We start from the raw sequence: 24057 nt of genomic DNA on the forward strand, positions 1-24057 counted from the left end.
AGTCTGGTCACTGTTTTATTGATGAATAAGAGTAAATTTCCCCGATCTGGGCTGCAGGGTGAAAATATTCCCTATTCCTAAGGACTGGGATCTCTTCAACCTCCCATCCCATACCATGTGCTAAGTGTTCAAAAACCATGAATGTTTTTGTGTCATGCTTGATAAAGATGACTAAGTGAATAAGTAAATGAATGAATGAATGAATGTTAGAGCTGCTAAATGGAACACTAACTATTATTCATATGCTTGGATTAAATAATTTAATAAAAACTGTTTTGCCTAACAGAGCTAGCAATACTATTGATGATAGTATAGACGACTGGAAACCAACAGTCATCTCTTCTTTCTCTTCCTTATGGAGTTATAGACAGAAGCCTCCTGTTATCTGTTACTCATATGGGGTTCCTGTTCTGCCTTCCACTCACTGGCTGCCTGTAACCTTGACCCGATTTATACAACAAAAAGCAATGTGGAACTAAGATCGTCATCAGAGCAGGATAATAAAGAAAATGGTGTGTATGCAGTGTGTGTCTGTGTGTGCACTTGTTTGTCTTTCCACATCAACATGACTTGCATCATTTCAGACCTTCAGGTTGTAAATAAAGCTGTTCCAATGCCAAACCTCACCCCAGTTATGAATGACTGAATGAATGAATGAATGAATGAATGTTATGAACAGTAACAGTAACAAATGTCTGAGCTTTAAACGTTAAACCTGAACACTCTCCCACAATCTCAGTTCAGAGAGAAGCTGTTTAGAGACACAGAGGATGATTTAATCCATAGTGAAGAGCATTACTTTTATGTCGCCTTGCAGAACACAATACAAGGTTAGCAATAATAGATTTATTAAGGGTGATTGCTTTTCTGGTCTTGCAAGCTTACATAAATGATGAAGGATGTTTTGGGGAAGTCTGAAAACTAATATGAAGCAGTGTGGCCAACTGGGTTTTTTTTTTTCGTTAATGGGAGGGGGCGAGGGAGTGCTTAGAAAGGTACTAAGAAATGGGAAGCAGCTCGGGAATATACTATTTTCACATGACTTCGTGTACTGCATGTAACGCGATCCTCCAATCAGTCATATAATACAGGACTTGGGTCGACGTCCTACCCGAGTGATCACGGTTCATGTTGCTGCTTTAAAGGGATAGTTGGGATAGAAACTTTAGCACAATCGAGTGAATTCTGTTAGTGTAAAGCTGTGATTTTTTTTTCCCCGGATCCATGCGGAGCCATGCGTGTTACAAGCCTAGAAATGTGCAAATGCGTCTTTGAGGTGAGGCGCGTGCTGTTAACAGGCGGGAAGTTTAACGCCTGTGCGCCAGGTGCAGGAGAGCGCGTGACTTCAACTGCAGCGCAATGAAGCTCTCGGAGATCCACCAAGCTGCACTAGCGGCTCTCATCACTTTCTCATCCTCACACGTGAGTTATTTATTCAAATGTTTGGTAGAGTTACTGTAAACACACACACACGCGCTATTATTAACTATTCAGTTATTATAATATATATTACAATAACAAAATAGTCAGCAGGTTTTAAGATTAAACCAAATATTCTTTGGATAATATTTATTATGTAACATTATTAACATCTATTAATATTGTAATTTAGTGTGATCCAAGTGTCTAATGCCTCAAAGAAGCACGTTTAGGTTATGAAGTCTTATTCTGATCTTGACCAGGTCCACCTGTTTAGCATGGTACCACTTCTTTTTTTTTACACTGTTTTAAAAAATTACAACAGGATATTTTTGACCCAAATAGAAAATAAAAGTAAAAGGACCAAATTAAAAAATATCCAAAGACAGCATCCGAAAACATTCCTGAAACAAACCATGAGATACTGGCGGAGTAAACTAATTTAGAAGAAGGTCCATATTTGCTGTGTATCACTATAATTGTGATTATTTCATTGCTGATATCCAGGTGACACTTAAGGAACATACATACAGCCTGACTCGATTTAAACATCTTGTTTTAATATCATTATTATCATAAATTTTTTTGAAAAATTGTAAAAGTATATATTTTTTTAAAAAATGTAAAAGTATATTTTGATAGCATTGTTCATTGTTTAACTTCAACACTGCACTTTCTTACTGAATAAGTTAACATAATTAATTCTTATATTTGTTATTTACCTTATTTCTACTGTTTTGTCTATTACTGTAGTTTGATTGTGATTTTTTTCCCCTGCGGGCTGGTATGTTTTTGACCTTGATTTTGAAAGAGCAATGTTTGTAATTAAAACTAACCCTGTGGTACTGTATATGCACCATGGTGACATCTAAGATATATGCAATCCGACAGCCACAAGAAACATGTACAAAATATTTTAAATATGTTATGGTCCAGTGCTAATTTGTTTTAAAATGCTGGGTTTATAGTAGTCTAACACAAATTATTGTTTTTGAGCGTGCAGGTAAAATCAATCCCCTTGGAGTGTGATCCGGAGTACCTATGGCTTCAGGAAGAGGAGAACTGCAAAAACATTATCCACCAAGACAACATTACACATGCTAACTCCACAGGTAATTCATATTCACGTATGTCACCTATTTTTACTGTTTAATTGCTCCTAATATTACCCAAAATGTTTGGCACAGAGGATGGTCAAACTACAGTACATGGGGCTATACAGTACATATTACCGTCCACAATGGTGCACTTAATATATTTTCATATTCATTTGCTTTTGTTTGAGTGTACATATCAGTAAACAAACATTGTATTTTAGAATAATCGTTGGAATATTTAAACTGACATACAGTAATAGCGAATATAATGAATAACATGAACCACAAAAATGCAGCGTGGCTTGTTATCACATTAAACATGTAACCTCGTCCATCTCGACCAGTTCTCGTACAAAACATTAGAAACAGCCCTGAATTACGTACCTCCTTAACCAAGGACATTTATTTTGTTAGTTCACTTTATCTTTAATGTTACCAGTGGATATTTTTAGATTATGATCTGCATAATGTGATGCTTAACATTTAGACCTGTATGACTTTACTGTACTAAGACTGTCAGTAACAGCAGGCTTGCACACGCACCATAAATTCCATCCTGTCAGTACATTGACATTAAGATAACACTGAAATGCAATACAGGACTCTCTGGTATACTCAATCATAAAATATATTATCTAAGACAGTGAGATCCACATTTGTTTCAACCTGTGTGAAACGCACTTACAATAACATGTGGCCTATGTTGACATTCATCAGCAGACCAAGATGTTACAGCACAAAAGAGAAGGGCTGAATCCTTAATGTCTGCTGTCTTCAAATGAAAACATTAATCAGCATGGGAATGGCTCCTCTCTGGTGATTGATACCCTGTGTATGTGTGTGTTTGTGTTTGCAGTTCCTGATTCCTTCTGACTGATTATATCTCCTGACTGGCTTACTCAATTACAGCAACTACAAATGAGGAGACCATTTAGATCATATTATCTATTATCACATTATTGTACATGATGTGCATGTTTAGGGCTAACTATTAAAGTGAACGGAAGAGGTGCAGAGGAGTTTTGGAGACCCAGTTGTAAGATATTTTTGGCTGATGTAGAGATTATTATATTTCCTGTTAACATTATGGACAAAAACATTTTGTTTATCTCTCATCATTATGAAGGAAGATGTTGTTTATTTCTCATCCTTGACCTCTGAACTTAGATCTCGAAGAGAAGCAAAGTTCATCTGCCAAATGGGAACCGTTCTGTGTAAATAATGCGTATAAGTAAAATAATACTAATGCCAACATCATTTCACTTTATATAACCCCTGCAGGATGCAGTGGATTATGGGATGATGTGAACTGTTGGCCTCCTGCAGAAGTTGGAGATGTGATCTCTCAACAGTGCCCAACGTTCCTCATGGTCAAAGGTTGGTTTGGTCATGGCTTTAAACTAGTCTTTCAGCACAGCCTTTTTATAGTATAACAGATATGGTATGAATTTATGCATCTGAATAGGAATTGTAAGGAGAAACTGTACAGAGAATGGGTGGTCAGATCCGTTCCCACCGTATGTGCTGGCCTGCAGATACTCGAATGTCATGGTGAACCCTCCCTCAGATATGGTATGATTAGCACAACCTTAAACATAATGGTTTGAAGGAATATTCCATCATTTCTTTACTAAAAGAAAATAAAAAATAATGGGAAGTCTAAGGTGTATTTTTTTCACCAATAAAGTCCACCAATAAGCCACATTTGTTATAAATCTTCTGGAACCCCTATATCCTTGTCAGAGTGTCACCACGCATACACACATTCAATTATTTCTGAAAATGCAAGATACTTTCATTAATTCTCTAGGCAAATTGATCCTGTATGAATCATTTCAGAGATATAATTCAGAGGAATCATTTTTCATAAAGACAGATGTATTGCTTACTGTATGTATTGTCACTTATGTAGGATAAGGATGTGGATCTGATGGTATTTAGATAATGCAAAAATGTAGAGAGAACTTAAATAACTGTACCTGCATCGTTCAAATGTTAGAAAGCTACAGTACATGGATAATCCTACATAAGGTTTTCAATAATATGAAATAAATGAAATTGTAAGACAAATTAAACTAAATGATAAAACTTAAAACTGCTCTAAGACTTCCGTTTAAACTGGTTTTAAGAAAAAAAGTGTTCATACTTGTTTGCTGCGAATGTTGCTTTGATATTTGATCATTTCCCAATATAAAAAGGATCATTCATGTACAATATTTGTCCTCATGTCCAGACTACTGCAATTCTGTGCTTACTTGACTTAGTTATAGAGCACTGGCTTGTCTGGATCGTGTCAGAAACAAGTAAACAAACGGAGCACTTTACTCCAGTTTTGGTGTCAGTGGTATTTTCTGGAGACCCATATGGGTAGTGTCAGAAATATATTATTCCAAAACACTAGTTGATGTCATTGTTCCAATAAGATGTTGGCAGATGTTTCACACATTTAATCAACCATCTGTTTCTGGCCATCTTATGATATGTTGAGATCCACGTTTTGGGAAACACCTTCTCACATGAATTTCATTTTAAATATTTTAGTTAGAAGACATACATTATAAACATTTGTATTCTTCCTTAAGTGGCAGACTTGCTTAAACAGCTAAAACACCAGCTCCCATCTACCTTCATTAAATTTTCAACCGTGATGTTTAGGATAAATTGTAAATTGTAATCTTCTTAATAATGTACAGTCTCGCAATCTGTGGTTGCTACCTATCTAAAAGAGTTAAAATAAAGAGTAAGAAAAGGAAAAAAAAACATGCATAGTAATCATGGTTTGCTTAAGATGTGATACACGTCAGGTTGAAAAATGTTGAAGTATTCCTTCATTTTAGGGATAATCCTAAGCTTGATTTAGTCTTGCTTTGCGGTACAGTTACTGTAAAAATCTTGTGATTTCATGGGATCTGTGTGTGTGTGTGTGTGTGTGTGTGTGTGTGTGTGTGTGTGTATAGACACTGGTGTCACATGAGTACTTTCTGTGGGTAAAGATCATGTACTCAGTGGGTTACAGCATCTCCCTCATCTCTCTCACCATTGCTTTCATGCTGCTGTGTGTATTCAGGTACAGCCTTTGCAGTATGTATACAATTCTTTTATTTAAACCTAATGATTCTGTCTTTAAAATAAATACATTGTTAATTGTTCTCTTTTGTCAGAAAGCTCCATTGCACTCGGAATTTCATCCACATGCAGCTCTTTTTGTCCTTCATTTTGCGGGCTGTTTTAATTTTCATCAGAGATGCAGTGTTACACGACTCACAGGATTATTACCACTGTGACTCTCACCCGGTACTCACACACACTTGTCCTTTTTGCACACGTTCATTAGTAATATGCAGATAGTATTAGTTAAATATAATCTCTCTTAATAGTTTACATAAATACCTATTTATTCTCTGTGTAAAATATGTCTTTGTATTTTCTTTAGATTGGATGTAAAGTGGCACTGATTTTTTCTAACTATGGAATATTGGCCAACTACAGCTGGCTGCTGGTCGAGGGTCATTACCTGCACAGCCTCATTCATCTGTCTCTACGTTCCCCAAGAAAACGCTTCCACTGGTACATCAGCTTTGGGTGGGGTATGTCTCTCTCTCTCTCTCTTTCCCTCCATCTCTCGCTCTCTCTTGATCTCTCTCTCTCTCTCTCACACACACACACACACACACACACACACACATAACATTAGCTAACACCAGAATTATTGACACTCTTCAAGACAATGATGTTCATTTACTCTTTATTAATTCATCTGCTTTATGCTAGTCATAGTGCATGTAGGACCCAGCCTGTTAACACTGGGTATGAAACAGAAATACACACTGGATTAGATGACAGTCCATCACATTTTACCATGCACACATAAACGCATCGAAAGTCAATAAGGAGTAGGTAATCCACCTATAATGGAGTCTGATTTCCTACCATACCCAAAAACAAATTAGACAACCCAAAAGAATTTCACACAAAAACAGCAAGAATGTGCCAAACTTGAGCCAGACAATAATACAAACTGAGAAAACCGACCACAGTGAGATAGCAATGCTACATGCACCATAATGCCAAATATGAGGTTGCACAGTTTTTTTATATTTCATTTTGTATTAAAAATAAATAAAACTAACCCATTAGAGTTATGCTCAAATTAATATTATTACATTTTTGTTCATTTTTAAGAAGTACAATAATTCACAGTGGACTCCAGAATCTCTTTTTTCCAACACATTTTTCTCAATCATACTAACACACATTAATATCTCTTAAATACATACACAGTTATGTATGCCTAGATATGTAAACGTTTTTCTAACAAAAATGTCTCTCATATTCCTATTATCAACATGCTGTGATATCTTATACACTTGTGAATGATGAAATGGTAAAAGTTCCAACTTGTACTGCTGAATTAAGCATTGGCTCTGTTTCTTTTACTCAGGCGCTCCTATGCTCATCATCATTGCGTGGAGTGTTGCCAAATATCTGCAGGAGGATGAGGGGTGTGTTCACACAGAACAAAATTTGTTCCATTGTTTGCAATTAGAACTAATGACTGATATGAACATAAAGCAGATGCACATGCTGTAAATTCAAATACCCTTCACTTGACCTTCCTCTAAACCTCAAAAATAAATGTTTAATAAAATTTAATGAACTCATCTTAGTGATATTTGGTTACATGTTTATTTGGGTGTGTGCAGGTGTTGGGAGACAAGAAGCAGAGGCTGGATCTGGTGGATTCTGAGAGTTCCTGTAATCCTGTTCATTACCGTAAGCAAAATACAGACACTCACTCACTCACTCATCTTGTAGACCGCTTTATCCTGTATTCAGGTTCACGAAGGGGCCTGGAGCCTTAGGGCACGAGGCAGGGTACACACTGGACAGGGTGTCTATCCATCGCAGCGCACACACACACACACACACACCACAGGCAATTTGCGAACACCAATTAGCCTAACCTGCATATCTTTGGACTGTGGGAGGAAGCCGGAGTACCCGGAGAAAACCCACCAAGCACGGGGAGAACATGCAAACTCCATGCACAGAGAGACAGGAATCATGCTTGGCCAGGAATCGAACCCGAACTCTGGAGGTGCAAGGCGACAGTGTGCCGCCAAAATACAGACACATTTTTCTAAAGTCAGAAGACATTTATCTGTCATCAGAAAGCAGTTATCTCTCATCTGTAACATTTTATGCAGTATATACTATCTATTATGATAATGGCACATCATAATTAAATAAAATTTATATTTGATATTTATAGCATATTATTATTATTATTATTATTATTATTATATAATCAGATTTATATCTGATTTTTCCTATGTAATTTCACATTCATCTTAACTTAACTTACAAATGTGATTTCACATTCATCTTCAGGTGAACCTCCTGTTTTTCCTGAGAATCATGCAAACAATAGTAAGCAAGATGAGAGGTCCGGACATGATTGGAAATGAGTTTAAACAGCACAAGTAAGTAAAAGTCAAAACAGTCAACGCTTAGCACTACACAAAAATGTGATGTTCCAGGATGTTGGAACAGGAAAGCGTGTAGAGACACAAAACAGATGGAACAATTCTGTGTTTTATTGTAACCTACTTATGTGATGCTGTTCGTTTGCTGTGTTGTATAAAGGAAGCTGGCCAAGTCCACACTGCTGCTAGTGTCACTGTTTGGTGTGCAGTATGGCCTCTTCACCTTCTTTCCCGATGGAGTCAACCTCCTCACTTTCCAGATCTGCAATGCCATTGAGCTCGCCCTGGCCTCCACACAGGTGATGCTTACAGTTATACGTGAGCTATAAACTACAGTAGGTGTGCTGTTATAGGAAAATAATCATCAATGTGGTGCTGTAATGTGGCCTGACATAAAGCAAAGCCACTATCCCGAAATTATTTTACAATAGCAATCAATGTATGGTAGCCATCTTAGGCTTAGGTAAATTGTGGCCTGAAGGGATGCATGGGGTCAGTAACTGTACTTATATTATAGATGTGTGCCAAAAAAAATATTCCCCACACCATCACCACATCTCCACCAGCCTGGACTGTTGACATAATGTAGTTTGGGTCGATAGATTTATGCTATTGGCCCCAAATTATGACACTGCCATCTGTGTGTCTCAGCAGAAATCCAAAATCATTAGACCAAGCTGAATTTTTACAGTCTTTAAATGTCCAGTTTTGGTAAATCTGTGCCTGTTGCAGACTCAGCATTATGTTTTTGGCTGTGTAACTTCATGATATCTTGATATTTTGTAGCACATGAACCTCAGGATAAGACATGTTGTGCATTCTGAGATGCTTTTCTGCTTACCACGATTGTGATGTGGTTATCTGAGTGGCCAGTCTGGTCAATCTCTGTTGACTTCTCTCATCAACATGGCATTTACATCCACAGAACTGGTAAACAGAGGAAGTTGTTTATTTTATTTATATTAAAGACACTTTTTCTTTTTCTGAGAAATATGCATAGGCTGTTGTCTGTGTGTCTGTGTAAATCCCATAAGATCAGCAGTTTCTGAAACTCAGCCTTTCTGGCAGCAACATTCATGCCACAGCCAAAATAACTAAGATCGCATTTTTCCAGACTCTTATGGTTGATGGAAACATGATCAAAATCTGCTGGTCCGATCTGCATGAGTTTTGCATTGCATTGCTGCGACATGATGGATTAATTAGTTAAATACAGGATTGAGTAGGTGTACATGTGTTTTTAATAAAGTGCTTTGTGAGTGATTGTTATAGCAGATAAAAACAGCTATTCTGCCTTGAATAAGTAGAAATGGAGCTTATCATATTACCAGAAAGTGCAACATCCTACAACCTGATGGCACAAACCTTCCCATGGCAGAAAAGTGCTTTTGCAGCTAATTGTTACAAAGCACTGGCAACCACAAATGTTTCATCCATAAATGAGCATACAAGCAAGCTAACAAATAAATAAATAAATAAATAAATAAATACAATTTTACTGAAATCTTCACCATAGCACTGACTACACATTTATTTCCTTTGCTTTATAATATACAGTTAATGTTACTTATGTAATGGTTCTTTGAATGATTTATTAATATAAATATAATTTAATAATTATATATTAAATCAACACATTAACATCAACATGTCATTTTCTTTGATGCTGACATGACTGTCAGAGCATTTTTTAATTAGCAAATTAGAAATGTGAATTCAACAATGCAGTCTTGCTAACACATGCAGTAGAAATTTACAACAAAAAGGTAATTAAATATGTTAATACCACACTGCTTTTACAGTATATTCTTAAATTCGACTGGGCATCACATCATTGTTTATTTTCCTATATAAGCATGCCTCACTATTACCTTTATCATAATTTTTATGTCATTTTTTTGTTATACACCTTGCACTAAACCTTGTGTGTGTCTTGTCTGTTGTACAGGGCTTTACAGTTGCACTTCTATACTGCTTCCTGAATGGAGAGGTAAATGTCTGTGACTCATTCTTACTCATGCTTACTTCACTCATTACAGATTTTTATCTGGAAGTTGAACTTAGAGAAATATTGGAGGTCTCCTAGCAAAAATAATTAAGTGGATAAATTAAGGACGCAAACTCAGCAACTTAGCATTAAAACATTATACTTTAAATAACAACAAATGTATTTTTACATATTTTTAGCTGTGTAATAACAGTATTTAGGAATATTGCATTTTGCTGCCTTTGCTCTTTTCCATTTTTGAGCCCATACTGACATGGACCTTTCTTGTATATAAACCTTAACAATTCTTTCTAACCTCTGACCTCTGACAGGTTCAGCATGAGATTACACGCCGCTGGCGACGGTGGCGCCTCAAGCAGAGTGTCCATGGCGACACCAGATTGCACAATGGTTCCCTCAGCCAAAGTGGCCTACCACTCACACAGATCTCTCTCTTAGGCAGACATAATAATATGTCCTAACAAACACACAGCAGACTATAACACAGTCAAACTCAATAAAATATTATACACACAATCAACTATAGAAAAAAACATTAGCTTTTACTATTTACAAATTATAAACCTTAACAGTGACACACACACACACACACACACACGCACACATACGCACACGCATACAGACATGCAAAGTCTCAGTTGCCAGGATTTAGGCGCATTATTCTGCTGTTAATAGAATCTGAGTTTACTAAAAATCATTTTGTCAAGCTATTTAAAACACTGCAGTATAAGAACAAGGTTTCATGTTGTATTGATATGATACCATATAGTGGCTTTAAGGCCACAAACTGCCTAACTGTCTAAATAAGCAGTAGCTTAGTCATTTTTATGTTTGTTTTATGTGATGTTATAAATTTTCGACATTTTTGCAAACTGAATCAAATACTTTAAGACTAAACCAAACACTCCAAATAATATATTGTTTGAATGATCTTGGATTATGTTCCACTGTCTTTGTTTACTATAGTTTAAATGATATATTCATAGCCAAGGGCTCGTTTGCAGAAAATCATTTTCTCAAAGCACTTATCCTGGGAAAATTAAGCCCATATTCTCCAGTTTCAATACCGTTCAGCTTGTTGTGTTGTCTACATGCACATAATAAAGCACTGAAGATGTTTGTTGTTACTTGCTAAAGGCCAATGGTGTAGTATTTTTTGCTGCTGGTTAGTACAATAGATTATAAACATGATTAAAGTCGAAATTTGTGTATGGTGTGAGACACACATGCTTTGTTTTTTTTTATATACATGATGTAAAATTTGTGAGGTTATGAAAAATCTTTATTGAGTTTTTAAAAAAGCCAATAAAACCAACTTAAATTTATAAGTGCAATTTTAAAACATTCTGTTTACCTGCAAAGATATTTTTACAGATAAACTGTTAAGTTTATTAACTTCAATAAATTGTTTTATAAATTTAAACATTGCTCATAACTCAGCAGTGGTTAGTCAACAATGGCTCATTCAGTTTCCCCACAACTCCACTGGAGGGCAGAAAATAGGCCATATTTTGGATTTGGCGTGCTGCCATGCCATTGAGGAAAAAGAGGAATGTTGCAGTGATCTGGCACCAGAAAGTGAGTGTGAGCCTTAGAGGTGTAGCATAATCCCATAATAAAAACAGAAAGGCCATGACCCCTGCAGCAGCCAATCCTGATGCCAGCAGCACAAGCCACGCCCCTAGATGCCACCGCCGTCGAGATGACCGTCCCTCGGTCACCTGTGATAATACCAGCAGCTCCAGGCCAAAGATGGCACTCACTACAGCCAGACAGACAAGGCAGCGACACAGTCCAATTCCGTGATCCAGGAGCTGTCCTACTTCCTCTGCAATATGCCTACTGCAAATAGGGGGTGCACCAGAGTTCTCTGTGTCCACTTCACAGAAGAACCAAAGGCCAAACCTGCGGTGCTCCTTTAGCAGCCAGAGTCCATCACAGACTGCAATGGAGGACAGGACGATAGAAAGAGCCACACACAAGATGATAAGAGTGCTACACAGTACTTCCAGGAAACAAGGACGAGACTTCTCCTGAGTAGCAGGAGCCATAGCCTGTGAATGATGTTGTTAGGGAAAGACACAGTAAAGGAGATACAGGTTTTTCATTTTTCATAGTACAAAAATACCCTAGATGCCATCCTGATAAAAAAATTAAAACAATAAACACCCAACACATATCTGATCAAAGGTGGTCCCTTTGTTACTGATAAAGGAGGTAGAGGAGGATATAATTATATACTGTATATTCTCCTTGATGGTTTTGATATAGTACAGTTCATATTAATATAGCTATATATATATATATATATATATATATATATATACAGTATATATAGTACATATACACCCTCCTAGTTGGTTTTGATAGCTACAAGATAATTGTGCATCTAAATAGAAAGTAAGCTTGTACATGTATATGTATCTATGAAATTTATCTATGAAGTAGAGAAGACTACTATTTACTAATTACTTATGTTAATACTTAAAAGGTGGCGGCAAATTGGAGTAATGTTTAGCACTGTGGCCTTGCACCTACACAGTTAAGGGTTCGATTCCTGCCTCATGTCTATGTATGGGGTTTGCATGTTCTCCCCTTGCTTGGTGGATTTTCTCTGGGTACCATGGTTTCCTCCCACAGACCAATGAGATGCACATTTTGTTAGTTGAATCACCCTGTCCATCCCAAAGTCTCCTAGAATAGGCCCCGACCCCCTACAACCCTTGTAAAGTATAAGTGGTATAGAAGATGCATGAAAGTACAGTGACTAGCTAGTGACATCTGGTGGTCAAAAGTAAGAAGTGCAGATGTTTTTGGTTTTAACAAACATCGTGCATTAAAATAAAATCCATCCAGAATTGTTTGGAAAATTTAAATATTGTATAAAGAGAAAAGACTCATTTAAAATACAGTATATCGTTTTTTTAAAAGCAACATCTACAAGTGTCAACAACAGTAAGTGTTTGCCTAGGCCAGGTGTTCAGGTGATTTCAGAATGCACTTTGCTTTCCACATACACTCTTCACCATTTATTAATAGTGCTCATGTTGACCAGTTATAAACAGTGCACTATGCTATTGTTAAATATCACTAGAAAGTAATGCTCTTATGAATTTCTAAAAGCAGTTAATGTTATTCACATACATCTCCATAAACTTCTTTAGTCAAAACTAACATTTTAGAAACGTAGAAAAAGGAAAAAAGATACCATACCATAACTCCTAGCGCTGTCACTGTGATCAACTCCAAACTTTGCCCAGTCTTAAAGGTATCTCTCACACACACACCCACACACTACCTGTGACACCAGTCGAAAGTGCAACGGTCTAAGTGTAATTTCTGTCTATAACATTAACTGTCACGGACAAGAATCAGCAGTTCACTGTTAATTATCCAACCACAGTCAGTGAGGAGGCATTGTGTGGTTAAACTCCTAATCTCCTTACTTTTCAGCAACAGCAGAAAGACATAAAACAAAGATTAGCAAAGTGTAGTAGGCTGACCCTTTAATGCAACTTAATTCAATATTATATTAAATGGTTATTAATTATACCACTTGCTCTTTGAAAACAAAAATATAGAATAAAGTCCAGTACCAGTTTACAAACAAGAGCTGAAATGAAAGCTACTTGATACAAAACTCAGGATGTAATGCAAAATATATTTAAACTTGATGCCGACACAACAGGTATGCATTATATTTCTTCTGCATCCTGGATGTAACTGATGAAAAAAGAATAGGAAAAACTCTACTGAAATTCACCAATACTCTCTGTAAAGAATGAGATTTACAGTAAACGCTTCCAACTTTTTAAGACTTAATAGAGATCAAGACTTATAGGTATAAGTTATAGCTTGCCCCTCTTTAAGCTGTTCTCAAGTTAATTACAAAGTGAGTTTTGATAGCATTAAGCTCTACTGATATCCTCTACTTATGTATAAGAGCTTTGAGGTGGTTAGGCAATATTACACATACTGGTGGTACAAAACACACGAGAGATTCTGAAAAGATGTCAAATGCTTTTTCTCTATTTTCTTTTCTCTATTTAATTATGCTTTATTCATTTATTTTTAATACATCTATTCAAATCAATGGTCTGAAAAAAGCATTTGTATTATTTTATGCAGCTCAAAAGCACTGCAAGCTGTTTAAAATCCTGTGCAATATTGACTGCCAAGCAGCTATTAACGTCTCAACAAAAAAATAAATAAAAACAAGAGCCACACAAAGATTCAGAAAAAGACAGACTTTATGGCCTTAGAAACATGTACAAAATTCAGACTACACAACTTCTATTGAAAGGTATCTGTAATCCCAACATCAATTTGTGCTTTGTATTCTTTCTTTATGTGACTGAGATGTTACACACAAACATGGAGATACCAGGATGCATAAGGCTTTACACAGGACCGGTGGTGTTGACAGACATGTCATAAGGAGTAATTAGTGAGTCACACAGGTACACTTTTAGATTCCATATTTTTCTTTCAGCTCTTCCACCTTGCTGATATAAGCCTTCATTGCATCTTCTTTACTCATGCCTAGAATGAAAGAGAAAATATTAAAACCATTGCAAAAGAATTCACATTTAGTTTTATGCAATGCATTTAAATGCATTTGCCAGTTATATATTTAACAAAACATATATAGAGAAATAATGATCTGGAAAAGTGAAAAAACAGTGACACCTTTAATAAATGTCAGCTGTGTGTGAATTTAATTTCAATACAGTGAAACCTTGCATTGCGAGTAACGCGGTTTGCGAGCATTCCGCAAGATGAGCAAAGATTTATTAAAAAATAAATAAATTTTCTATTGTTTGTTTTTTGACTTGAAAAACAAACAACTCTTGTTTTATGAGTACCGTGTATCATGCATCACGCATACGCTTCTTGTTTTGTGATCACAACTGAGCCAACGTTTTTTCTCTCTTTTGCGATGTAGAATTGTGGGCAATTGTCTCCACTGTTGGGTCTTAGTGCATGTCTCTTACTGGTATAATCAACATCTGTGCATGCGTGTACTGTTTACCATAATACTGTGACCATGTGTGTGTTGGTAAAACATATTTTATTTTGTGTCTGTATGCGTGTGTGTACAACGCGCGTGAAAAGCAAAAGCAAGTCTCATTAGAGAGGGTAAAGTTCCATTTTCTCTCTCTGTATCAGCCTGCTCTTTGTATCTGTGTGCGTGCATCATTGGACACACATACACAAACAAACATACACACGGACCCCTCCTACTTTCGCCTTCACAGACACAGACACATACTCTTTCTCTTTGCTCTACACAGGAACACTGCTCTGTCATGATTTTTTTTCAAAGGTAACGTGCAGATTAATTTGTTTTATTTTTACTACACAGCACTAATTCCGTGAGTGTGTCGCTAAATTGAGTGTTATTTTTGTAAATATTCTATAATTAAGCAATATCACACAAATAAGTGCTGTTGTGCTGAATATCAGCATGGCAGTGATGCGGCAGGACATAGCTTGCGCGGTGAAGGCATCACAGCCATCCTTATATCCAGCACAACCTCAATGTGACATTGCTGTTATACAACAGTTCTATAAACACCATTTATTATTAACAACTTGTGATTTGTTTCTTTATTTAACCAGTTATTTTTCTGCTCCAAAACGTATCCTTTTGTGACTAGCCGAACTAACCAAGCACGACTGGAAGAGCTGATAACCAACATTTGGTGTAAATTAACAGAGGTGAAAGTAGTTTTAAATTCTTACTAGTACTATGAAGCCAAAGAGTAAGGAGAATAAACCATGGAGGTGACATGTAAATCTCAATCTTCTCTTTATATTTTCACTTATTCTGCTTTAAAATTTCAGCTAAGTTTACTCCCAGGTTCTGGGGTAAAATCCCAAATAGATTTAAAGGGAAATGTAATGTTCTACAATGTGCAATCACACCAAGTGGTGCCCTTGATTAGGAGTTAGAGAGTGATTTGGTATTCAGCTTTGTGTCAGAAGCTAGTTAGCTTTGAAAAACATAAAGGCCATTTAGAATGACTTAGAAGCAATTATGAAGGGGACACAGTGTTGTTTAAGATGACAACTTTCTGCGTTTTCTTGTTGAAAGTGCTTCCATGTCCGGCTTTGAATGTGGATTTTGGCAGGTAGCTGCTCTGTCCGCAGTACTATGGACTGTACTTATTAGAACACCTGGGATGGGGAAAGTTACATACAGTAAAATATCTGTTATCATTACACATGGAAGGCCTCTCATCCAATTAGATTATAATATAATATATCATTATTATATTATAACAATAATATAATGGTCAGAAAGTTTAGGAGTCAATTTTAAACCATCAGATTAAGTTTATAAAAATTTGACAGTCCAGTCAAGTTGCATGTTATTTACTATACCAATAAATAAAAACAGAAGTAAATGTACTGGGACCCACAATAAATGAATATTGTCAAAAAAGGGGTCACTGCTCAACTTCTAACTGACTCCCTGTGGGTTCAGAGTTCGACAAATGCATAATGAATAATTTTAGCTTTATTAAAAAAAACCTTGTCTTTATTACCATATAGCGACAAGCAAAAAGAACTAACCTTTCTTTGCATCCCAGGCATCCCACTTGGCTTTACCAGTAAAGTCTAACATGCCAGGCCGAGCTGGAAAAAGGCAAGTTTAACTTATCACTGAGATTCAATACAGTCATGATGAACATTTCTATACTGTATATGCAGTATTCATGTTCATAACCATTTATATAACAATCAGTGAATTTTTCTTCCAAAACAAAAAAAGTTTTTATAAATATCTGAACTATATGGCATTGTAACAGAAATACATCTGTATTATGTTTTAAAACTTGGTGCAAATAATTTTTAGCAACACTTTGTATTACAGAATTATGGAATAAAACAGTGTATAGGCACACCGGTGTTGACGTCTCCTACAGTGGCCTGTTTGAACAGACTGTAAATCTCCAGCATCTCTGCATCAGCTGGTTTTGACTTCAGCTGTTTTACCTCCTCCGCTGCCTTTTTAAACGCCTCCTGTGTGAAGAGAAGAGATACCTTTACACCCTTTTTAGGCAGAGTATATATCTGCAAATATTCATAATACTGTTTGTAAAGTTAACAATTATCTTAAGTTATAGTCATTTTTTCACTACTGCCTAGATTACAGCGAATTGATTAACCCATATTGCTAGTAATTATTTAAGATTTTAACTGCGTAAAATTTTCTTTTTTTGATTATTTCTAATTTTTTTAATTTCCATGATTGTGAAAAATAAAGTCATTTAAATTAAAGTCATTTAAATGAAAGCATTATACTTGTACAACTTTCCGCCAAATTGCCCCACATTATGCTATAAAATTGAATATGCAATATATTTAAATATGTAATTACACTGTATTATAAATAAGAATTTATTTTTAAAAAGTATATTTATCCCAACTAAGTCTGTTTCAGTGGAAGCACAAATGAGGTTTAGGTCAGCCTTTAACACTGCAAGCTACTGGAGCACTAGATTCTTCATCCATTGTTCTGGATAAATTCTGAATGCTGCTTATTATCCTGACAGATTTTCATATAAATACTGTAAATAAATGCCAAACTACATCAACTTTTCACCAAATTATTTATCACGTGTATAATCTATTTATTTCATTCTACCACCCCCAGACCCGCATAGCGCATATAACAGCAGTGTGTTTTCTGCAGCTGTCCGGCTAAAAATCAAGCATCCACAATAGGATGGGAGAGGCAACACCTAGTTAAAGAATACGCTAGCAATAACTTCTAAAACAGAGCTTTAAAACAGAGCTGAACTTGCACACAAGAATTACACAGTATTAGCTTAGTAAGACGTAGGCTTTGGGGAAGGCTGTGTGCAACAAAGGAATTGCGCAAAATGGTGCAAACACACACATGTTCTTACACAAGCAGGGGTATAATGTTAACATTTCTGGGACTTAAAAACTGTGTTAAACCAAATTAAAATAAATCAAGACAATACAATAGGGAGTTGATGGAGTACAGTAGTACCTGTTGCACGATTTCACGCTGACACTCTATGTATGACCCGGTCAGTCAGGGCAGTCTGTTATCCTTTCATGCGTTGAGAAACCTTCCTCCTTATCAATATACACCACGTCTGAACATTGGACTCCACGATCAAATCACCGGACTATTATCTTACTCATATCCACCATAAACCAAACCTGGTGCTCAGGCCGTACCTGTCCAGAGCAGGTTATACCCTGATTAATGCCCCAAATACCCGAAATTTCCAACAATGCATTGATTATTTTTTTATTTTTCGATTGCACAAAAAAAAACTACAATAAGACAGGAAGCCACGCCCCGGTTCTATACCTATCTGTTTCTTTAACTAATAATTTGTACTCTTAAATCTGTAAATAAAGAAGTCTGTGTAGATTTGCAAAACGCAAGCTTTCGCATAAATATGCTGTTTACTTATATTATACCGTGAATTAGCACGTGCCATTTCAGTGCCGTTAGTCAGCTAGCTTGCTAGCAACTTTAGCTATGTCCTAAATCCAATTTCACGCCTTATAAACGTCTTACACGCAAAATTAAACAACCTATTCATAATATTTGGTTTGACTGAATCATTAGATAGCGCCGTGGCTATTCATTGTTACAAAAATTTTTGAAAATATTTCAATAGACCATGACCTGAGGCCAGAGCTTTCTGTCTGCAGCTGGCTAGCTGTCTCTTAAGTGACCTATTCAAAGTGTTCGAGGGAAAGAAAAAAACATAACTATAGCAGTCAGTCACAGCACTAACCTCGGTCATGATGGCTGTATCTGTTACCCACACCGGTCACAATGCACACCGCAGTCGTGTCTTAGACAAGTTCACAAGCACGCTTCAGTGGGTACTGTATGCCCCGCCCACTTTCATTCCATTGGCTGTTTAGCATGTATGATCATATATGACCAATCAGGTTTGTCCAGTTTAACAATGACCTGTGTGAAGACACAAGTGGCGTTAGCTCACCACATGTTGGAAGTCTGCTAACTAGGGCAGAGGGCACTCAGACCCACTTAGTCTAAAGACTTAACTTCAACATGTTTATTAACTATAAAAACATAAGCACAAGTCAGTGTTACATTAGTGTCTAATGTTGCAGTAGGCAACACTAACACATTTAGCCTGACACAACATTGGATACATTTTAAGTGACCACCACGTGAATATATAATAATAATAATAATAATAATAAGAAGAAGAATCTAAGCCTGGATTATGTCAAAATGAGAAAGTATTATATGATGTAACATCATTATGCACCTGAATGGGAAATAAGAAATAAAACATGACAGAGCTTGCAGTTATTACATGACAGAGCTTGCAATTTTTTATTTATTTATTTTTTGTTCTTTTACATTGAAATGTTTGTAAAGGACTAAAAGTAACGTAATTTAAATTCTCTATATGTACAGTATGTACTGTACACGTAGCAGAATCGACAATAAACTTGTCTTTGAATAAAAAGACTTTGACTTTTGACATTGACTTATGAAAAAATAAACAAAGACTGCACCTAAGTCACCTGAGGTGGTTCGTGCACCTGTTATGGTGCCTCCCTAGGATGATGTTTTTGGCACATCCAGCTGGGAGGAGGCCACGAAGCAGACCGAAGACTAGGAAGAGAAATTACACTGGCCTGGGAACGCCTTGGATCCCCCAACAGAGTTTGTTGAAGTGGTGGGGTAAGAGGGAAGTTTGGGGTTCTCCGCTGGATCTGCTACCGCCACTACCTAACTTTGGATAGGAGAAGTTGTTAATGACGGATGTATGGGTTGTGGGATGGTGTGAAGCAAAGTTTTGCTAATATTTTTTTTTTTTTTTAAGAAAAACCTATACTTACTGTAAATTTAAAACTTGACTTCATATATTTGAATGTTGTGAAACAGCTGTATGATGTTCGGAGGCAGTAGTAGTTCATCAGGTTAAGTCTGAGATGGGTCAGATGGTAGGCAGTTCAAGTGCCAGCTCCACCAAGCTGCTACTGTTGGGCTCCTACACAAATCTCTTAACCCTGTCTGCTGAAGGGGCACTGTATCATAGCTGACCCTCTGCTTTGACCCCAGCCCCCAAACTGGGATATGTGAAAAATGAACTTCAGTGTGCAGTAATGTACAGTACTGTGCTAGTCATAGGCATTGGATTATCTTATCTATAGTACAAATAGTACACCATATCCAAATATACCTTTAAAATCAAGAAATAAAACATAACATTTCAGAAGAATATTTACATGGCTGTAAAGAAGGCAACATATTACATGACAGGCCAGTTTTCAAGTGGGAAAAAAATATAATGTAGGCTCCTGGGTTTCGCAGTAGGTTGTAAATGTCTTGGGAACATTAAAAAAATGCCATAATAAAATATGACTTTGTAAAACATTTCTAAACATTTCTAGTAAATGATTTTGTGCATATTAATGCAGACATGACAGTTAAACATAAATAACAAGCTTTGTACTACATATGATGTGCCTAAGACTATGGCAATTGAAGGCTTAACTTAACCGTTATAGAAAATTAATCAAGACCCTCTGACCAATCAGATTTAAGAATTAAACAGCACTGGGGTATAAAATGCATTTTCTACAGTATTATCAGAAATCATACGTTTTATGCTCTAGGATTTATGGAATCCTGTTTGCATGTATAACCATATTCTAAATTATTTTTTACCAATATAATGCCATTAGTATTACATTGCATTGGCAATACTTATTTTAGACTTATTTCTTGTAGTTTAAAATGATTTAGATTAGACTTGGAGATCATTAATAGCTTAGTGGCTTAGTGATTAGCACTATCACCTTGCACCTCCAGGGTCTGGAATTCCTGTCTGTATAGGAAAACATACAGTAGTGATCACCACTGGGTTCCCAGTCTCTAGTTGGACTACAGAGGTTCCTAGATGGATGAATGGATTAATGGCACTATGTTGAACAAGAACTTGCTCAATGAATACAATACAATATATTAATATTACAATATAATATGTGCTTCATTCTTCTGTTGAAGGACCTTTTTTCGTCGCTATTTATTCGCCTAGCCACTTTAGTGCATCGAGTGTGCTTGTGTTCGATTGCTTTAGACTACTGCATCAGTCTTTTTCTCGTGGGTGCAGCTACTTTAGTCTGAAATGACCCAAACTCAAAGAAACAAAATGTGCATGGTAATGCGTAATTCATAACCACATTGTATTGTGACTTAATCGAAGAGTCGAATCTCTGAGGAAAGACAGAAGCCGAGAGTGAGTAAACTTTAGTAAAGGGTAGCATCGTAGCTTAATTAGCTTCGTTAGCGGTTTAGTTTGAGCGCTAATTTTGACAGTCATGTCATCGGAAACTGTTCTCACTGTGCGCCTGGTTCGCTCTTTCGAACATCGCAACTTCAGACCAGTAGTGTTCCGAGGTGTGGATTTAGATCAGAAAGTCGAGGAGTTTATTGCTTTTGTGAAAAAAGGTAAATGCATGTTTTTACAAACTTGATAAAGTGATGGTGACTTACCAACCAGCAGGCTATTATATAACTTTAGCATGCTGAATTTACACATCTTTTATGTCTTTCTCATTTAGATGTTTCCATCAGAGGTGGTTTGCCCCCACCTTTTAAGAAATATGGCTATGGTAAGTTAACTTTACCCAGTTCCATGTGTGAAATGCATTCTGTTCAGGAGAGATGTTTATAACACTAACATCCCCCTCTCATGTTTACAGATACTATGAAGATCATTCATCAAGCACATGGAGCAAAGGTTTGGGATTGACTCAGATCACAAATCCACCATGAAACAAATTCAGTTAGTTTACAATGAAATATGTGCAATGTTCTTTGTAAGTCTTGTGCTCATTTGCTGCATTCATTTTTATATTCCTGTAAGAAGTTATGTTGATGTCAGACACAAAAAAGCTACTGCAGTATTGAATTCCCCCTCCCCCCCAAAAAGTCTTCTTTTCTTACTATTTTTTCCCAGAAAAATTTCCCTGACCACCCATTTCTCTGCTTCCTCCAATCGCTTCCTGTAGCTACCAACACCGAGGCTTGCCTACAAAGCTAAAAATGGCCCAGCCCCAACTATCGCTCACCTCTAATCAACACATTCACCCCAATCTTTCAGCACTGCTAGACTGGTCCCACCATTCTTCATGGATTTAAAAGACATGCTTCTGGACTGTTTTCTACCCTGGCTCCTAGGTGGTGGAATGAACTTCCTCTAGGTGTCACTGGCGATCTTTAAACAATGACTAAAACCTATCCAAATGACGGAAAGTACTTTTGAAAGTCATCTTGGATAAGAGCATCTGCCAAATGCCTAAAAGTAATGTAACAATGGCCTCAATCACATAAACCACTTAAGAGAGATACAGCAGAGACTCGGCTTGGCTAGTTAACAACACACCAGATGATAAGGATGATGTCGTATGAGAGTTAAGCATCTGAATCTTGACAATTGCCTCTGTCGGTGGGAACTGTACATACAATCATACAGGAATTCAACTGGGAGTTATTGCCACATCCCAGGTAGTGCATGACCTCGCTCTAAGCTATTTCAACAGGTTTGGGCCTTTAGAGGGGTTCCTGGGAGGTCAGTGTTTCAAACACAAAGCAAGCAGTCTGATCATGGCTCTGGCATACTGAGAAAACTTTTTGAGATGATGGTATCCAAGCATTAGTAAAACACTGGGATAAGTACATTAGGGAAGCAAGGGATTATATAGAGCAATAACTGTTTTGTTATTCTGCACAGTTACTGTCTATGTCTGACTTAAAAGCCCCTTGTACAAGATCCAAAGTGGTCACAGTTTCTTGAACATAAACTTCCACAAAAGTACATGCTAAAAATATTACTAGTATAGTCTGTTTTTAAATATGCTGAAACATATAATATGGCTTTTGTCATTTCAGACTAATGAACTGGTGATGAGTTTGGAGGATGATGAAAACCTGATTTTGCACAATGGCCTCGATTTACGAGCATGTGGTATAGGTAAATGCTGTTTTATCCCATACTCCTGTCATATCTTTACTGAAATCTAAAATATAGAAAAAATATATTTATTATGCTTCTTTTAAACTGCTGGGCTCTGTCATACTGATGTACTGATATAAACATAATTATTTAATGTGTCACATTAATTATTTAATGTGTGACACATCAGAACCAGCAGTTTATTTAAACATGTTTTAGGACAAATCATAGTATCTAGCAGTATAATCCCATATATTGTTATTAGTATACCGCTTTCTTACAGTATTTTTTAACCTGGATCGGACACTATAGTTTATTGTCACTCATCTTGCAAAATGTTGATCACTTTATATAAAACAGCAACCTTGGACCATCATGTCACTATAGTGTATTGAAGTAAGATCATCATGTGACCTCGTTGTATATCATTATTTACACATTACTTTTTTTGCCCATTGTTTTGTGGAGGGTTTTTTTTTATATCCAATTTAATCTTGTTTTGCTCTTTGTTTCTTCTAGCCAATGAAACAGAGCTGGCCTTCTTCAAGTTGAGTGACTATGAAAACTTTAAGGCCAATCCCCAGACTGTGTGGTGAGAGGAAACTGACATTTATGAGGGAATCCTGGTGTGTTTTATTCAGAGGAAGCAGTGCGACATCCTGAATGGTTTCATGTCTACCTGTGTTTATATTTTCAAGGCTCAACCAGACCAGAAATGCTGTTTTAATTTTATTCTAGTTTCTTCAAGTCAGTTTATCAAGTTCACATTATCAGTAGCATTTATTTTAGACAGATAAGACAGGTAATAGTTTGAGGTTTCATAAGTTGAAAAATTTAATAGATGAGAATGGACAAATACATTAACATTATTTAACAGTTACAGTACATGCATCAAAATGTGTCAATTTTAAACCAGCTGTTTTATTTTTATTACCCATCTGTGAGTGGTGCATGTGATTGAATTGTGTTTATTAAATAAATCTCACTAAAATCAAATTTTGTCTGTGTTACCATAACAGGAACAATCACTCGTTTAAAAAAAAAAA

At 36.4% G+C, this 24057-nt stretch overlaps 4 protein-coding genes across 4 annotated transcripts; 2 read left to right on the forward strand and 2 right to left on the reverse strand.

Annotated features, from left to right (window-relative positions):
* The first annotated feature begins 1103 nt into the window (after positions 1 to 1103).
* Positions 1104 to 11284, forward strand: LOC128524309 (secretin receptor). Its single transcript, XM_053496826.1, has 13 exons — positions 1104 to 1422; positions 2423 to 2531; positions 3798 to 3893; positions 3982 to 4088; positions 5474 to 5583; positions 5678 to 5810; positions 5950 to 6103; positions 6958 to 7018; positions 7220 to 7289; positions 7908 to 7999; positions 8163 to 8301; positions 9951 to 9992; positions 10322 to 11284. The coding sequence occupies exons 1-13, from the start codon at positions 1360 to 1362 to the stop codon at positions 10469 to 10471; spliced, it is 1326 nt and encodes a 441-aa protein (XP_053352801.1). The 5' UTR covers positions 1104 to 1359; the 3' UTR covers positions 10472 to 11284.
* Positions 11285 to 11345: 61 nt separating this feature from the next.
* On the reverse strand, positions 11346 to 13270 carry tmem37 (transmembrane protein 37). The gene is made up of 2 exons (XM_053496827.1): positions 13224 to 13270; positions 11346 to 12064 (listed from the first exon to the last, which is right to left on the reverse strand). Exons 1-2 carry the CDS (start codon positions 13224 to 13226, stop codon positions 11447 to 11449), a joined length of 621 nt encoding a protein of 206 aa, XP_053352802.1. The 5' UTR covers positions 13227 to 13270; the 3' UTR covers positions 11346 to 11446.
* Positions 13271 to 14242: 972 nt separating this feature from the next.
* Positions 14243 to 18932, reverse strand: dbi (diazepam binding inhibitor (GABA receptor modulator, acyl-CoA binding protein)). The gene is made up of 4 exons (XM_053496500.1): positions 18803 to 18932; positions 16922 to 17039; positions 16590 to 16652; positions 14243 to 14552 (listed from the first exon to the last, which is right to left on the reverse strand). Exons 1-4 carry the CDS (start codon positions 18809 to 18811, stop codon positions 14479 to 14481), a joined length of 264 nt encoding a protein of 87 aa, XP_053352475.1. The 5' UTR covers positions 18812 to 18932; the 3' UTR covers positions 14243 to 14478.
* A 2235-nt stretch (positions 18933 to 21167) lies between these two features.
* On the forward strand, positions 21168 to 24007 carry c5h2orf76 (chromosome 5 C2orf76 homolog). The gene is made up of 5 exons (XM_053496499.1): positions 21168 to 21504; positions 21618 to 21668; positions 21759 to 21796; positions 22948 to 23029; positions 23531 to 24007. The coding sequence occupies exons 1-5, from the start codon at positions 21375 to 21377 to the stop codon at positions 23605 to 23607; spliced, it is 378 nt and encodes a 125-aa protein (XP_053352474.1). The 5' UTR covers positions 21168 to 21374; the 3' UTR covers positions 23608 to 24007.
* The last annotated feature ends 50 nt before the right edge of the window (positions 24008 to 24057 follow it).

The sequence above is a fragment of the Clarias gariepinus genome, chromosome 5, assembly GCF_024256425.1.
Source record: "Clarias gariepinus isolate MV-2021 ecotype Netherlands chromosome 5, CGAR_prim_01v2, whole genome shotgun sequence".
NCBI lineage: Eukaryota > Metazoa > Chordata > Actinopteri > Siluriformes > Clariidae > Clarias > Clarias gariepinus.

Coding starts and splice junctions, on each gene's coding strand:
- LOC128524309 (XM_053496826.1), top strand. CDS start 1,360: ATGAAGCTCTCGGAGATCCACCAAGCTGCACTAGCGGCTCTCATCACT. Junction 7,019..7,219: donor TATCTGCAGGAGGATGAGGG/GTGTGTTCACAC, acceptor GGGTGTGTGCAG/GTGTTGGGAGACAAGAAGCA. Junction 8,000..8,162: donor AATGAGTTTAAACAGCACAA/GTAAGTAAAAGT, acceptor TGTTGTATAAAG/GAAGCTGGCCAAGTCCACAC.
- dbi (XM_053496500.1), bottom strand. Junction 16,653..16,921: donor TGTAGGAGACGTCAACACCG/GTGTGCCTATAC, acceptor GCCTTTTTCCAG/CTCGGCCTGGCATGTTAGAC. Junction 14,553..16,589: donor TGCCTGGGATGCAAAGAAAG/GTTAGTTCTTTT, acceptor CTTTCATTCTAG/GCATGAGTAAAGAAGATGCA.
- c5h2orf76 (XM_053496499.1), top strand. CDS start 21,375: ATGTCATCGGAAACTGTTCTCACTGTGCGCCTGGTTCGCTCTTTCGAA. Junction 21,797..22,947: donor ATCAAGCACATGGAGCAAAG/GTTTGGGATTGA, acceptor TTGTCATTTCAG/ACTAATGAACTGGTGATGAG. Junction 23,030..23,530: donor TTTACGAGCATGTGGTATAG/GTAAATGCTGTT, acceptor TGTTTCTTCTAG/CCAATGAAACAGAGCTGGCC.